At 43.1% G+C, this 14,499-nt stretch overlaps 2 protein-coding genes across 2 annotated transcripts in view; one reads left to right on the forward strand and one right to left on the reverse strand.

The window, feature by feature from the left end:
* The window catches only part of LOC131577684 (potassium channel subfamily K member 17-like), a 28,001-nt gene extending 23,263 nt beyond the window's left edge, over positions 1 to 4,738 (reverse strand). The window contains exon 1 of the mRNA XM_058835726.1: positions 4,532 to 4,738. Within this exon, the coding sequence (XP_058691709.1) occupies positions 4,532 to 4,738 (207 nt within the window). The remainder of the gene's footprint in view (positions 1 to 4,531) is intronic.
* A 3,960-nt stretch (positions 4,739 to 8,698) lies between these two features.
* On the forward strand, positions 8,699 to 9,156 carry LOC131577685 (low molecular weight phosphotyrosine protein phosphatase-like). Its single transcript, XM_058835727.1, has one exon. The coding sequence runs from the start codon at positions 8,713 to 8,715 to the stop codon at positions 9,154 to 9,156; it is 444 nt and encodes a 147-aa protein (XP_058691710.1). The 5' UTR covers positions 8,699 to 8,712.
* The last annotated feature ends 5,343 nt before the right edge of the window (positions 9,157 to 14,499 follow it).

The raw sequence follows: 14,499 nt of genomic DNA on the forward strand, positions 1-14,499 counted from the left end.
TTCAAAGGCAAGAGTCTTCTTCATCTGTCTCTGTGAGCTCTACTAGAAAACAGTTTTTTCATTGCCTCTCAAGGCTTCAAATCTTCCAGCACTTTACTGTATCACAATTATTCTACTTTTTACTCAAAATTTACACTTTGAACACTCCATTCCTTCCAACATACTCTATCATGAATTAAAGGAGTTCTTTCAGGACTTTACTGTCCATCTCTATAGTTTTAACAGAAAGATATTTCAGCTCATAAAAGCATCTCTTTATTCTCTACCTTTCTTGAAGCTTCTTTTCTTTCCTGTCACTAGTAGTTTATAAAGTCTCTTTTCATGTTGATTACTCTCTTTTTTCCTTCTCTGGATAAAAAAAAAAATTAATCTGCAAGTCTCATCTGGGTAATGAAAGGGTTAAAATCTTGTCCACGCTTTTGCAGATGGTTCTGTGATCTCTGCCGGAGCAGCAGCTGGAGCTGTCTGCGATAGAAAATTCCTCATGGCTGCCCTGGAAAGTGTAGTTGCCGCCTCAGCTCGCCGCAAGTTCAGAGCTCCTTTCTTTCTTCATTCGGCAGTCTCTAGTGAATTCAGTCACAGCAAAACCTGCAGCCAAGCCAGGAACCGGGCCTGCCCGGCCAGAGCCTGGTGCAAGCCCTCTGCAGGCCCCATCTCCGGGCCGGGAGAGGCGGCAGGCCCAGCCCAGCCCCCCCCGCCAGGGCCACATGGCCAGGCAGGGGACGGGAAGCCAGCCAGAGCTCTGTTACCTTTCACAGCCAGGAAACAAAGAGAACAAAAGTGCCCTGACTTTACATCTTAAGGTAGGGTTCACAAGTTGATCACCCTTTTCAATAGTTAAAATGGCTGTCAATTCCCAGTAATGACTAATAATTGGTCAGGAAAAAGACTCCCATCAGTCCCCAGCAACTTCAACTTCTTTAGCTCTCAAAACCACCTTAAAAGTAAAGTCACCTCATGTCAACAACCAAAGGTGCCCCAAACTCCATAAGGTCAGAAAGGGCTCCAGCCCCAAGAAATATGCCAATACAGAAAGTGTCCTTTTTGTGTGCAGCCTCACTTTCTGGACACCTCAGAATCTAGAACCAACACAATTTTTGCCTTGACATAGATGTTTCTCCCCAGCTGAGTCCAGCTGCTTTTCTTCATTGTATTAGAAGTATATCACCTGCAATCTGTCTTATCATTGCATCTGCTGCCATCTTCTGCATGTCTTCTCATTGGGAACTTCCTTTGATGGGACCTCAACACCCAGTAATTCTAGCATGTAAAGACCACCACATAAAGATAATAAAAGGCCAGATATTTCCCTCTTTGCATGTTCCCTACTGGCTCAATGGCCTGCTCTCCGTCTTGTTCCTGACCAGCATGTGTTCATTCAGACTGTATACAATGGCAGAACCATATCCTGGGGTTAGATGGGTCAACAAAGTCAAGCTTGTGTTCCTTAAGTAAACATCACTGGGTGCACTGTAAAGAGACTTGTTGCCACAGTGCCTCCGTTGTGCCCTATGTGAGTGTATAGACACATGACCACACATTGTTTATTTGCATACATGTAAAGCATTTGCACGTGCTACTTTCAACTACCCAGGAAATGTGGAACTTTTCCTCCTGCAGGGGAAAAGCTGGCCAATCCCTCTAGGCAAGAGAGCCACAACAAAATCCAGCTACAGGAAGCAGGGGCCCACCACCACAGATATCACATGCTTTCTAACATGCTCTTCTCCACTGCTGTTTTTGTTGCTGGTCTGCTATTTTCACCTTCTTTTGTTCTTTCCTTTGTTAACTAGAAGACTGCTTCTTCCTTGGAAAGGATCCAAGTCACAGAAAATACTGAATGGTAATTCATTGGTCTAGCTACTCCAGCATGGTTTGTTTGCTTTGCTTCCCTCCTGCCCATCCTCACTCTGTGCTCTCCTGCTAGCTCCTCAAAGCTGGAGCTCTGTTGCTCTTCCATCTGCATAATGGTTGGAAAAGTGGATTTCCACTCTCCATTGGTAACTAGGAACTAAGAGATAAACAGGTTGTAAAATTACATTTGTACATTGCTCAGCAAACTAGGATTTTATTTCATATTGGCCCCTATACACTTAAAATAAACACAGTTTAGGATTATCTGGAATTAAAGAGCTATAAGAAAACAATGAGGAATTGCCAGTAATGTCAAGGCAATTAAAATTCACACGCTGCTTTACGTTTTCACAAACACTCTTTGTATGTCTTAATAAGCAAATAATCAGTTGTGTATCTAGAATACACGTTTCTTATCTGAAGACAGCCAGTGATGACACTGCCTGATAAACTATGTGCAATGTACTGCATTAACAATTTACTGCACAGAAAAACATCTCTTTTTGAGCACACCTAGAGAATGCCAGTGATTGTTGCATAGGGAATTAGAAAAGAGTATAGGAAAGCATCAGTTCTGTGGATTTTTAAGGATTAATTTCTCAATGTTATTTTCAATAATACACAAAGCCATTCAAACTCAGAGTATGGTTTCTCAGAGCATGAAGGCACAAACAGACACTGCATAAAATGAAACAAAGCTTATTTGTAACTGTTGAAAGACCCCCGAGCTGTTCACCAGTCTTCACAGAAGTAATTGTGAATGCCAATTTATTTCTATCTTTAGCACACTTTTATAGGGTTCTACAGGGTCTGCAGGCAGAGCAAGTCACTACTGGCTAACACACACAGTTTACATTTTTTCTCTTACACACAAGGATATTGTTTTGCTTTACTCTCTCTTCTGCATGAAGGTTTCAAGGAGTTTAGCCCTTAATATTACGACTTAGTTCAAAGGCTGGTTTGTGCATACAGGCCTTTACTAATATATAAAATATAGCAACATGTAACTTCCCATCAAGGGCTTGTTCAGTCACAATTAAGTACTCACACTGCATATTCTAACAGCCTCTGGTCTAAAGGGATTTGAGTAGATGTTCTATTCCCCTATTCCAGGGGTCTCAAGAATGAGTGGAGGTCATGCTGCAGTAAAATAAACTGACAGAATGACATTTCTACCTATTTAGTTTTAATTCTCTTCTCTCCACTACTAGTACCTCATTACCATCATTCACCAAGCCCTTGCAACCCTTGGGCAGATGTCATACAGGTGCTCACTACACAATGGGCCAGTGCTGAATGAAGCTTAGCTAAGATCCAGCTTCATGAAATGCCAGACCGGTCTTCTCTGCTATATTTCTCACTTCTTTCTATTTAAATTCCACCACTAGCACAACACACACCATAAATAATAAAAGTGGGTACTATAGTAGCTTACAAATGTCCAAATTTATAGCATATGATCACTGTACTACTGACTGCCAACAGAGAATAAACCATCCAGAGAGCCAAGGGATGAGAGCAAGACATAGGGCATCAGCATAATTTTGTCTGCCAGAGCCTTGCTGGAATACCGGATACGATTACCCTATTTGATGGCTTCTGCATTTTCCTCTCTGCTGGAGAGGGGAAGAAAAAAAACCAACAACAACAAAGTATATATCCAAGCTTCTTTTAGATTCCTTGAACTGTGGTGACCAGCTGCTATGGTTTCAGTCACCATCATACACTGCTTTTACAAACAAACACCCACCAGAACAAACCAACCCCAAGTTCTCTTTGTGTTTAGCAATACCTACTTGAAGCAGACACACAAAAGCAAGGAGTACATACTCCAGCACCTACTGAAATCAAAGGGTTTGGGTAAATTCTCAAGACACTTCAATATTATAGGTTTTTCTTTTTCAGGCAAAAGCTGGGCAAAGAGACAAGCCATTTATGTCACTTTGCTCGTATCTGTATCGTAAAAATGCAACCATCTGTACCTTAGTAAGACTGCATTTGTTGTTGCTTTACATTTTGCAACCATCCTGCAAATATCTTCAGAAGCATTTTCAAGGATAACTTAAGAGACCTAAGGACTTCCTATTTCCCTTTAAATAACAAGTAGAAGATGGAAGAAGTTTGACACTAGTATAAACATCAATTAAATTTACCACAACAAGGCCTTCCCATTAGAATTTACCACGTGCAAGACGTCACAGAATATAACTCGTGTTCCGTAAATGCAAGACCAAACCTAAACCATCTATAATTAACCGTAGGTAATTGTCACATAAGGGGACGCTCCGCCACCGCCTGCCTTCGGTCAGGACCGCGGCTCTTCCAAATCCGCGAACGCCGCAGCTCGTGGGACGGCAGCGGAGAACGATAGCATGTCTCTGTCAGCAGAGAGCACAGGCGGCCGCAGCCCGGAATGCGGCGCTGAGGGCCCGCACACCCGGAAAGCTCCCACGCCGTGGGCGGCTTCTTCGAGACAGATGATGCGTGCGCATACACTTACACAGGGAAAAAGTTTGGGGATTTTTGTTATTTTTTTTTTAAAGTTACTCTCGGACTGGAGGCGCGGTTGGTGCCGGTGCCACTGCCGCCCCGCTCTCCTCCCCCGAGCCGGAGGCAGCACCTGCCCTGCAGAACCAGCAGGTGCTCAGCTCCGCTCGGTCGCCGCGCCCGGGCTCACCTCGATGAGCCGCTGCAGGGCGAGCCCCTGCAGGCAGGTGTGGTTGGTCAGCAGCTCCCAGTGCTCCCGGAGGAGGTGCTGGGCCGCCTGCACCTCGGCCGGCCGCTCCAGCGCCTGCAGCACTGCGGCGCCCAGCCCCAGGTAACCCACGTATGCCGCCAGCAGCATCGGCACGCCCCAGCGCCGCCGCTGCCGCGCCGCCACCATCGGTCCCGCTACCACCGCGGCCGCCTTCGGCGCCGAAGAAGCGGCTCGGCCTAGAGCAGGAGCGTGGTCCCCCGCGGGAGGAGAGCGGCGCCAGCCCGGCAGGGCACCCAGCCCTTAGCACCTCCCCCTGCCTGTCCCTTCCCACCCTCCACGGCGAGGAGGGGAGCCTAGAGCCCAGCTGTGCCGGGGAGTGAAGGTGATGGTGCCACTCGTCCTACGACAGCCCGCCCCGCCGCCCATCATCCTTCTCTTGCGCGGCTCCGCTTCTCACCTGTCTATCCCAAAACTCGAGGCTACCCAGGACTCCCTGCTCCGCGCCGCTTGTTCTTGAGCAGGAGCCAGCTCCCAGTCACGTTTGCTCTCTCGAGGGATACTACCTCGTCTCTCTCCAGATGGCAAAGATTGATTAATTCGAGAGCAGTATGCTAGCACCCTGCATAAATCTGCATTCCTCTTTCACTCAGCTGCTATGCTAATTTAAAAGGCAGCAATCAGGTGTTTGTGATAACAATTCTTTGATAGAAACAAGTGAAAAGGTAGCAGCTTTTTTTCAGTCCTTTTATAATTTGTGGTTTTCCTGTGAAAGATAGGACGACTTTCTTCATATACATAGATTCTGAGACCTATTTGATGAATTACTTTCTTGTTTAAGACTGCATCCAATGTTCCTTTCTGTTCTATCACTGGTAGATAAAACAATCAAATAATTTTGGGCATATAAGAACTTTGTAATTTGCCAATTTTGTTACATAATATAAGAAAAAGGGGAATAAACCCAGTAAGTTTCTGCACAGGATAACTTTATACACTGTCAGAGAGTAATGTCTTCTCACGCTGCCCTGTGATTGTTTTTGCCAGGGAAGTGTATGTACTGTTACAAGCAAGGCAGCCTCCAGACATATATTGCCCCCCTGAAAATGTTCTGGTAACATGCTAATTCATGCTTATCTGATATGTACTGACTAGCATAAACACATGATTCCACTGGCAAGATGCAATAATTAATGTGCAAAAGCTAGACCAATTCCAGTGTAACAAAATCAGCCGAAACAGTGTTAGAAAAAAAAAAAATGCTGCTTATTGCTCAGTCTTAATTCTGCCTTTTCAAGGTATTCATTACTCAGTGATATTTAAAGACAAAAAATGGAATTGTATATACATATAAAAGAAAACCTTCTATAAAAATATATATAAGAAAAAATTGCAAGGGTACTAAAAGGTATATATTTACTCATCACATTTAAGATTAGGAAATAGACACATCTGAGCTACATTTTGACATTTTAGCTGCATTTAAACCTAGAGAGTTAATACAAAGCACACAGAGCATAACTATGTTGAAACATTATTGACTAACCATGTAGAATTTAATGTTTATACTAAAAATATATAAAACTAATTACAGGTGAGACTCAGGGTTTTTAACTACAACACATGCTGTGGAAACACAAGATATCAGTCATGTGCTTACTAGAAGGAATTTGGGAAGAAAGAGATCAAGATTCACAACAAATCTTCACACAGTCATATAATATTTAAATGGATGTTTTCTTGAGTATTATCAGAAAAGTCACTTGTCTGTCAGTCTTTTATTTACATCTCCACAGAGAAAGGCTCAAATCTTTGCCAATGATACTTTGATGTTGTCTGGATGGACAGCATGTGTATCTGAGGATGAAGAAGGGCTTATTGAGTAGGCTAAAAGGGTAAGTGTAAGCCTGGAAGGACATTTGCTTCTTGTCCTGCCCTGAACTTCAGGTGGTAGCTGCTCAGGACAAAGTACTCCTTTTCAACATCACAGATGAACACTGCCTGGGCCATTGCTTATGCAACAGCCTGCAGAGCCACATTCAGAGGCTGCAGAAGTGCTGTTTTCCATGCTTGGAGCTGAGCATGTGTGTTCTTCATTCTGGGCAGAAATATACCACTCGTAAAATGGGTTATTAGACCAAAAGAATCCCTTTTGTGCCTTCCTCTGACTTATAGCAAGTCCTTGTGATTGTGCAGTTCTTCCACATAACTTTTCTTGGCTGGTTGGTTTGTACTTGATGACTACACTTTTTTAGAGGAACACTACCAGAAAGCATTTGGTCCATCCATGCTCAAAACTTGGGCCAGTGCTCCCAGTAGGCATCTCAAAGTAACTTTTATTATAGATGTGCATGACCTTTAGGAGCTTTTCAGAAACTTGAAAAACTGACAAAATAAGCAAGAAATTTCTATTGCTTATATAGCACAAGAGAGGGCATCAGTATCCTTCTCATTTCTCTTCCAACATGGCCATATGCTTGATTCAAAGGTAGCTTTCTGAGTCTTCTGTTAGGCAGCTGGAGAACTGCTGCAGGTACGGTCAGCTTTAGTCAAAATAGCAGTAGCAAAAAATCCAGGAGATAGTGTTGGAGGTTAGGTGTCTTTTTTTTTTAGTTCTGGCTTGCCTGTGGAATTTTTATCCATTAGTTACGGGGACAACCTAACTGTGGGTACTTGGTGAGTGCTTGAGAAAAGATAGAGTTCAGCCGGGGCCCAGTGGGGGAAGGAGGCAGGAAAAAAGGAGGGTGGGGACAGTTTGGTGGGTTTTCTTCAGCTTTGGAGAAGGACACTTGGGGCATGGAGCTGTTGCAGTGGGGAGAAGGGAACTTCACCATCACCCAGATGGAGCTGCTGCTTCTTCTCCTTCTTCCCTCTTTGTTGATGGCCTCGCACCCCCTGTCCTGCCAGGACGTGTGGCAGTGCTGGCCACCGCCGCGGAGCTGCTGATACACCTCAGCCACCGGCCCAGGATCTCAGCTCATCCCTGCTGCTCCAGCCAACTGTTCCTCAGAGCCCTGCAGGAGCACTGGGACTGCCCGCCTGAGGGGGTTTGCAAAGCAAAGTCTTTCCTCCATCCCTTCTCGTCTCAGCTGAGAAAGCTGTCACAGGGTCCCTGGTTCTGTTTTCTTGCTAATGCTGTAGTTGTTGTTGTTTGTTTGCCTTGTTATAAATACTATTAAAGAACTGTGATGTGGTTAGATAGGGAAAGCCGATCGGAAGATCCCGCGATGTATGGGAAGATAGGGCCCCTCTTTCTCCAAAGTTCTATAACCCATAATATCACGGTGATGACGTAATCATAACTCGGTCATATAAAACCATGCATTACTGGAAATAAACGCTCTTCACCGTCCACCACATTGGTGTTCACGTGTGATTAGCCTGACAGCTAAGTTTAGCCATTGTGTCACTCATGAACCGGGTCGCTACGCCTCATCTGAGGCAACATAGTGGTGCTGAAACCCAGGACCGCTCCCCGATACACGGGTATGAGCGGCCGGATTTCGGGAGTCTCGCCGGATGCTGAGGGACAGCTGGAGCGGCGGGACCGACTTCAGCGGGGAGGACGCTCCCGTACCACCGAGACGCAGTTGCTCGGCAAGGTAGTTTCACAGCTGCATAAGCAGTGGGGTATTGACTGCAAATCAAGGGACTTTGAATGCGCGGTTACCAGATTACTAGAATTATGTGCTATTGATCATCCTGTAGATATTCTTCACCCAGATTGCTGGGTTAGGTGTACTAAGGCGCTTACGGATGATGTGTTGTGCTTTAAGTCCAGCAAGTGCCTTAAAAGCTGGGCGAGAGTTATGGAAGCGCTGCGAAAAGTGCTCCAAGAGCAGGAAACTTGGAAGGCAGCTCAAAGCTGTTTAAAGGTTACACCATGGGTGGGGGTTGGAGCTGCTACTCAGACTACGTTTATTGATTGCCCCACCAATTCTAACTGGCCATCCAATGATGACAGCCGCCCCGAGTCGCCATCCCGCCTGCCCGGCTCTAACCTGGCTTTCACCGCGGAACATATTCTGCTTCCGGGGGGTATCAATGCCACATAGCTGCGGGGTGTGCTTGACACCGCGGGCCCTGGAGATGTCAGGGAAAGGCCTCCGCCATATGCGCTGCAAAATGGCGCCAGGGAGAGGAGCGAGGTCCTCAGAGCGAAGATGGCGGCGGGAGAGTCGAAGTCAGTGCTGTTCATGTGCCTGGGAAACATCTGTCACTCTCCAATAGCTGAAGCAGTTTTCAGAAAATTCGTAACTGATGAGAAGCTTGAACGTAAGTGGAGGATAGACAGTGCAGCAACATCTGCCTATGAAATAGGAAGCCCTCCTGACTATCGAGGACAGAATTGCATGAAGAAGCATGGCATTACCATGAACCATATTGCCAGGCAGATTACTAAAGAGGATTTCCAGACCTTTGATCATATACTTTGTATGGATGAGAGCAATCTAAGAGATTTGAACAGGAAAAGTAACCAAGTTAAAGACTGCAAGGCCAAAATTGAGCTACTTGGAACTTATGATCCACAGAAACAGCTTATTACTGAGAATCTAAAGGTCCCTGGTTCGATCCAGAGCTTCGACAGAGCTTCAGCAGAGACTTGAACAGCGTAGCCAACAACGTTCTCAACAGAACTGGTTTAACTCAATGTTCAGTCAGTCCCCCTGGATTATTACCCTCATATCCACGTTATCAGGACCAGTTATCGTTGTTGTGTTTGCACTTATTTTTGGTCCTTGCCTTCTTAATAAGTTAGCCCAGTTTGTAAAAACCCGTTTGGATAAGATCGACATTTTATATTTAGAACAGAGACAGTTAACGTGAGTTTGCATGATAGTTCGTACTAACACACCGTGGTTACGTTTAATGCTCATTACTAACAAGTTTACAGTTTGTTGTTAATTACATAAGTCATTCAGTTATAAAGTTCTGTTCATGGAGGGGGGGAAGATGATGTGGTTAGATAGGGAAAGCCGATCGGAAGATCTCACAATGTACGGGCAGATAGGGCCCCTCTTTCTCCAAAGTTCTATAACCCATAATACCACAGTGATGACGTAATCATAACTCGGTCATATAAAACCATGCATGCCGGAAATAAACGCTCTTCACCGTCCACCACATTGGTGTTCGCGTGTGATTAGCCCGACAGGCCTGTAAGTTTAGCCGTCGTGTCACTCACGAACCGGGTCGCTACGCCTCATCTGAGGCAACAGAACTATTATTCCTATCCCCAGATCTCTGCCTGAGAGCCCCTTGATTTCAGAATTATAATAATTTGGAGGGAGGGGGGTCTACATTTTCTCATTCCTAGGGAGGCTCCTGCCCTCCCTAGCAGACACCTGTCTTCTAAAACCGAGACAGGTAGTCTCACCATTAGCTGCTACGTTGCAAAATCAGTATCAGATACAGGAGCAATTTTCTGGACTGCAGTAAAAGCAATCCAAACTTCCTGCAGTCAGATATCAAGTAAGGATAATTATAAGAAACACTTTCAGTAAGTGCTTTCTATCTCTGATATGCCTCTTTATAATTTTTTATGGCACGCAGCACAGTGTAAAACACTGGATAGGATCACCTTTAGACTAGTGCATGTGCTATGGCTGACAGTGGCTCAATAAATACAGAAGGTATGGAAAAACACTAGGTGTGGAAAAAACACAAGGTGAAGAAAACAGTTTAGATATAGAAGTCAGCAGAACTTCAGTTTTGTCTTTTACATGAAGAGGCCAAAAGTGTCTCATAGTGTTAACACAAGGCAGGTACAGAGTACAGTGATGGTGATGATGTTAACAAGTGCAAGTGCAAACATTGTGTCCAAAGAACAGAAAATACAGAAAGACAAAGTTTCCTGTGAGATTTGCAAAGATACAAGAAGCCAGACAGGAGAGATTTGTCTGCTCTCAGTGAAAGTATACAGAGAAAGCCATTGCATTCATTTAGGGGAATACCTGAGGGCATAGAGGAAGATCAGTGCAAAAACTGAGGATAAAAATCTGTGAGGTAGGTAGTGGCAAGACATGAGGGAAATCTTGGATAGGATAAGCATTTGAACATTAATTTTTAAAATTAGTTGAATAAACCATAACCAGCATTCTTATATGCCAGCATTTTAGATTTGACTAGCTACACTGCACTATGCATGAGTCAGCAACTGGCAAAGAAAATGTGCACCTTGTCAGATGTAAGAATAAATATCTGTTGTGACCCTCTTCAGAAGTAAAAATCTAGCTCAGAAAGTATGAAAGAAAAGAATTAGTGACCTGCACAAGTCTCTACATGTTTTATGCATACATATCCGAAATGAAATGTCAAAGCAGCTGCTGAAAGTTTGACATTTGATGTTCCTATAGTCAGTCATACATACGCTAGCTTGGGGCTAATCTACATACCCAGCCATATTTCACTCATCCTTTACATTCAAGTTCCATTCATAAATGAGTTCAAAGGGATTAGTTGATGGTTACTATGAGATATAAATATACTGAATAAATTGCTGTGTGTATATACAATTACAAGCATACCCATGGAACATGTTAGTGATGATTGAGCATGGTACCCAAATGAATGGATAATTGTTTTATCAAGTTTCTGGAGTTTACTTTAATAGAGAGGATGACTACAGATCTGCATCTCAGTGACTAGTCTCTTGTTAAGTGCTTATATGTACTTCAGTTTTTTAGCTCCTTTGGGGATGGCTGCTGATGCTGCTTTTGATTTACAATAACGAGTAAATTCAATCTCCATGTTCTACACAGTGGGCCTGACTGAGGATGAGATTTAATGCAAGAATCTATCATTGGCCTTATTTAGAGGTAAATGTAAAGCATCATTTCTGTATGGTGCAAAAAATCTCTTCTATGAACTGGCCCCTAGCAAATTCCAGGCTCTAATGATATTTGTGATCTGGCTGGAAATAAGGATGTCTCCTTGCTTTTCGATTTAGTTTCAAGTGCTGTTTTGAAGAGGCTTGAAATGACCTGTGATATGGACCGGCTTTGAACTGGCAGTTTGCTCTGAGACAAATTGCAACAGTCCAGGCAGAGCTGGACAGACACATAATTTTCTCACAATTAAACGAGAAGGATTTTAGCCCAGAAAATAAAGAAATGGTGTCATTTTATATGAAAGCTGTTCATTTCAGACAATATCAACTGAATCTTAATTAGTTAGATGTCATTAAGCAAGTGTTCATAACTGTTAATATATTCTTCATGGTTTTGTTTGTTTTCTGATTGGAAATTAAGAAAGATTCCTGTACCTGACTTTTTCCACTTGAAATTCTTGGGGAAATGACTTCTTATTGAAGGTGGGAGGCAGTCACTCTGGATTTTTTTGGAAATGAGTGACCATAAGAACTGAATCACATTAGAGAAAGGATAATAACTTGACTACTTCAGGGGAATTGCCTTAGAGTGAGAAGTGTAAAATGAATCCTGGGAGAGTTGTGTAACTATGTATGCTCCTTCCTTGGGGTTTTAACAGACTGATGCCTACACAGGCTCTGTAAATTTCCATGTATCTGAAACATTTCCTCTTTAGGAAACAGTCCTGTTGCCTTCTAATATGAATCAGGGATGCTCAAAGTCAATGGTTTCTAGCCAACAACAAAAGGAAAAAACATCTTGGAAATTAAATTTTGAATCCATATTAACCATATTTTACTCAAGAAGCACAAAGAGGATCTCAGATGATTTAGAAAGGTACAATTTAGTGATGCAGTGATTGCTTTTTGGAGGGTGATATTACCTCAGTACCTGGGATTCACAATCACTTGGGTAATATGGGAAATGGAGCCATTTTAGTTAAGTGATTATGAGAATCTTAATCCCTGGTTTGATGTTTCCACAACATGGACAATCAGTGCAGCTGATAGACTCATGAAACTCCACAGTGCCAGATTCAGCATGGGATTTTTTAATCTCCTTTTGGGACATAGTTATGACCTCTAGGAGAGAAGAGCTACTACTTGTGAAGTAAGAAACCCTAGTGGTTTTAACAAATAAACGTTAGACATAATCTGTTAAGATATGCATTTGTTCAAATAAGTGTGTGGAAAAATACCCCCTCATGTGTCTCTACCATGATGTTCTCAATGCAGAGATCTAAAGACTGTGTAATGTCACTGGGTTTGTTTTCTTTCAGAGTTATTCTGTGGTTGTCAGTTACCTTCTCCCCATTTTAAGTACTGATTATTTAATATTTGATATGATTTGTTGTTGGGAATATTAGGCACTTGCTAAAACAAATCAGTGTTGGGAGAGTGTGGCTCAAAGGCTTAATGCTGGAAAAGGAATTTTATTTATATTCCACCCTTCACTCTTGATAACATTTGTACCAGCCTGGACACAGCAACTGTTGAATGAGTGTTCAGTGGCATGTGTGAAATGAGTTGGGTGACTCTCAGGCTGGCTGTCAAGAGAAAAATGCTCATATCTATTGAGAAACTGCTCAGACTATTCAGCCGAGTCTTCACAGAAGTATGGCGAATGTAGTTTATCTTTAGCACCCCTTTTATAGGGTCTGACAGGGTCCGTGGGCTTAGCAAGACACTATTGGCTAATGCATATTGTTTTACATTTTTTCTCCTGTACACAAGGCTATTGTTTTTCTTTCATTCTTGCTGCTCCAGGAGAGTTTCAAGGACACTAGCCTTTAATATTGTCGCTTATACCAAGGACAGGCAGACAGTGCAGACAGGCTTTTACTAAAATATCATGATTTTACTCTGTTAAAAATATTCTCTACGCAATTCCCCCTTTTTCTTTTTGTACAAGCCAGGCTTTAGATGCAACTTGTTCTACACCTCTACAAAGACAAGATACCATACAGCTTAAAACCACTATCCCGATTAACACCATAAGTAAAATTCGTCCCCCTTCTAGCACAAGAGACCTCAATCATCCAGCGATGCCCCAGCTGGCGAGCCAACTTCCAATGCGGTCATTATCCTCTTTCAGGGCATGTAACCCATTCTGTAGCTGTTGTAGTTGCTTGTGGATGGAAACTGAATGATCAGTAAGGTTCAAGCTGCACATGCCTTCAAACTGCTCATAACCATGTCCTTGTGCTAAGAGCACAATTACTAAGAAGTCAATTGCATTTTGATTTTGCAATACTGCATGATGTACACCACTCACATCAGCTGAAAGTTCACTTAACATTGAAGTTGATGTTAAGTTCAGTTCTTTCGTGGTCCAACAAGCTAGCCTTTTTAGAGTTGACAAGCCTTTAGCTGCAGCTGCTCCTGGAGTAAAAGAGGAGGCTAGCCATATTATACCACGACTCCAAAAATCTGGGTCTCTAACATTGTAATTCATTCAGGCTTCAGTTGGACCGTTTGATGTTTTTTATTTTACCAGCTATATTTAACAATAGGTGTAAGTTTGGATGGAACAAAAAAGTTTCCCAAGGCAACAGGATCCTCCATGTGGGCTAGCAGGAATTCCATTCCATGCTCTATCTCCACAGATTAAGAATATTGAACTAGGTAATTGCCTTGGTGATCGTCCTGTGAGTTCACACCGTGAATAAAAGGCTTTACTTCTGGTGTTAGTGATAAGATCAGCTACAGAGTTAACTGTAGCTTAGTGTTGCATCACTTTGTTGGAGTGGCTTTTTGTTGGGGGTTCAAATATTATCCATCCACCTGAAGTATTGGTGGAGCTTAACAAGTCTAATTCTTCTGGGGGCCCTATAGTAACACTGAGAACTTAGATAATTTTTGCTTGTCAGCAGGCTTCAAATTGTCTTGACGTGAAGCCAACAGTGCGATTGAACTCTCATAAAATTGCCAATTGATTCAATCGAATTTCATTGCTAACCAAATTTTTAAATGTTTGAGGATCCCATTCAGGGACTCCTATGAGACAGGTGCGAAAAGGATCTCCAGGTGTGGCTAGGCTTAGACACATTGATTTTTGGCCTGTTAAGTGCGCCAGAGTGAC

This window comes from Poecile atricapillus, chromosome 3 (assembly GCF_030490865.1).
Source record: "Poecile atricapillus isolate bPoeAtr1 chromosome 3, bPoeAtr1.hap1, whole genome shotgun sequence".
NCBI lineage: Eukaryota > Metazoa > Chordata > Aves > Passeriformes > Paridae > Poecile > Poecile atricapillus.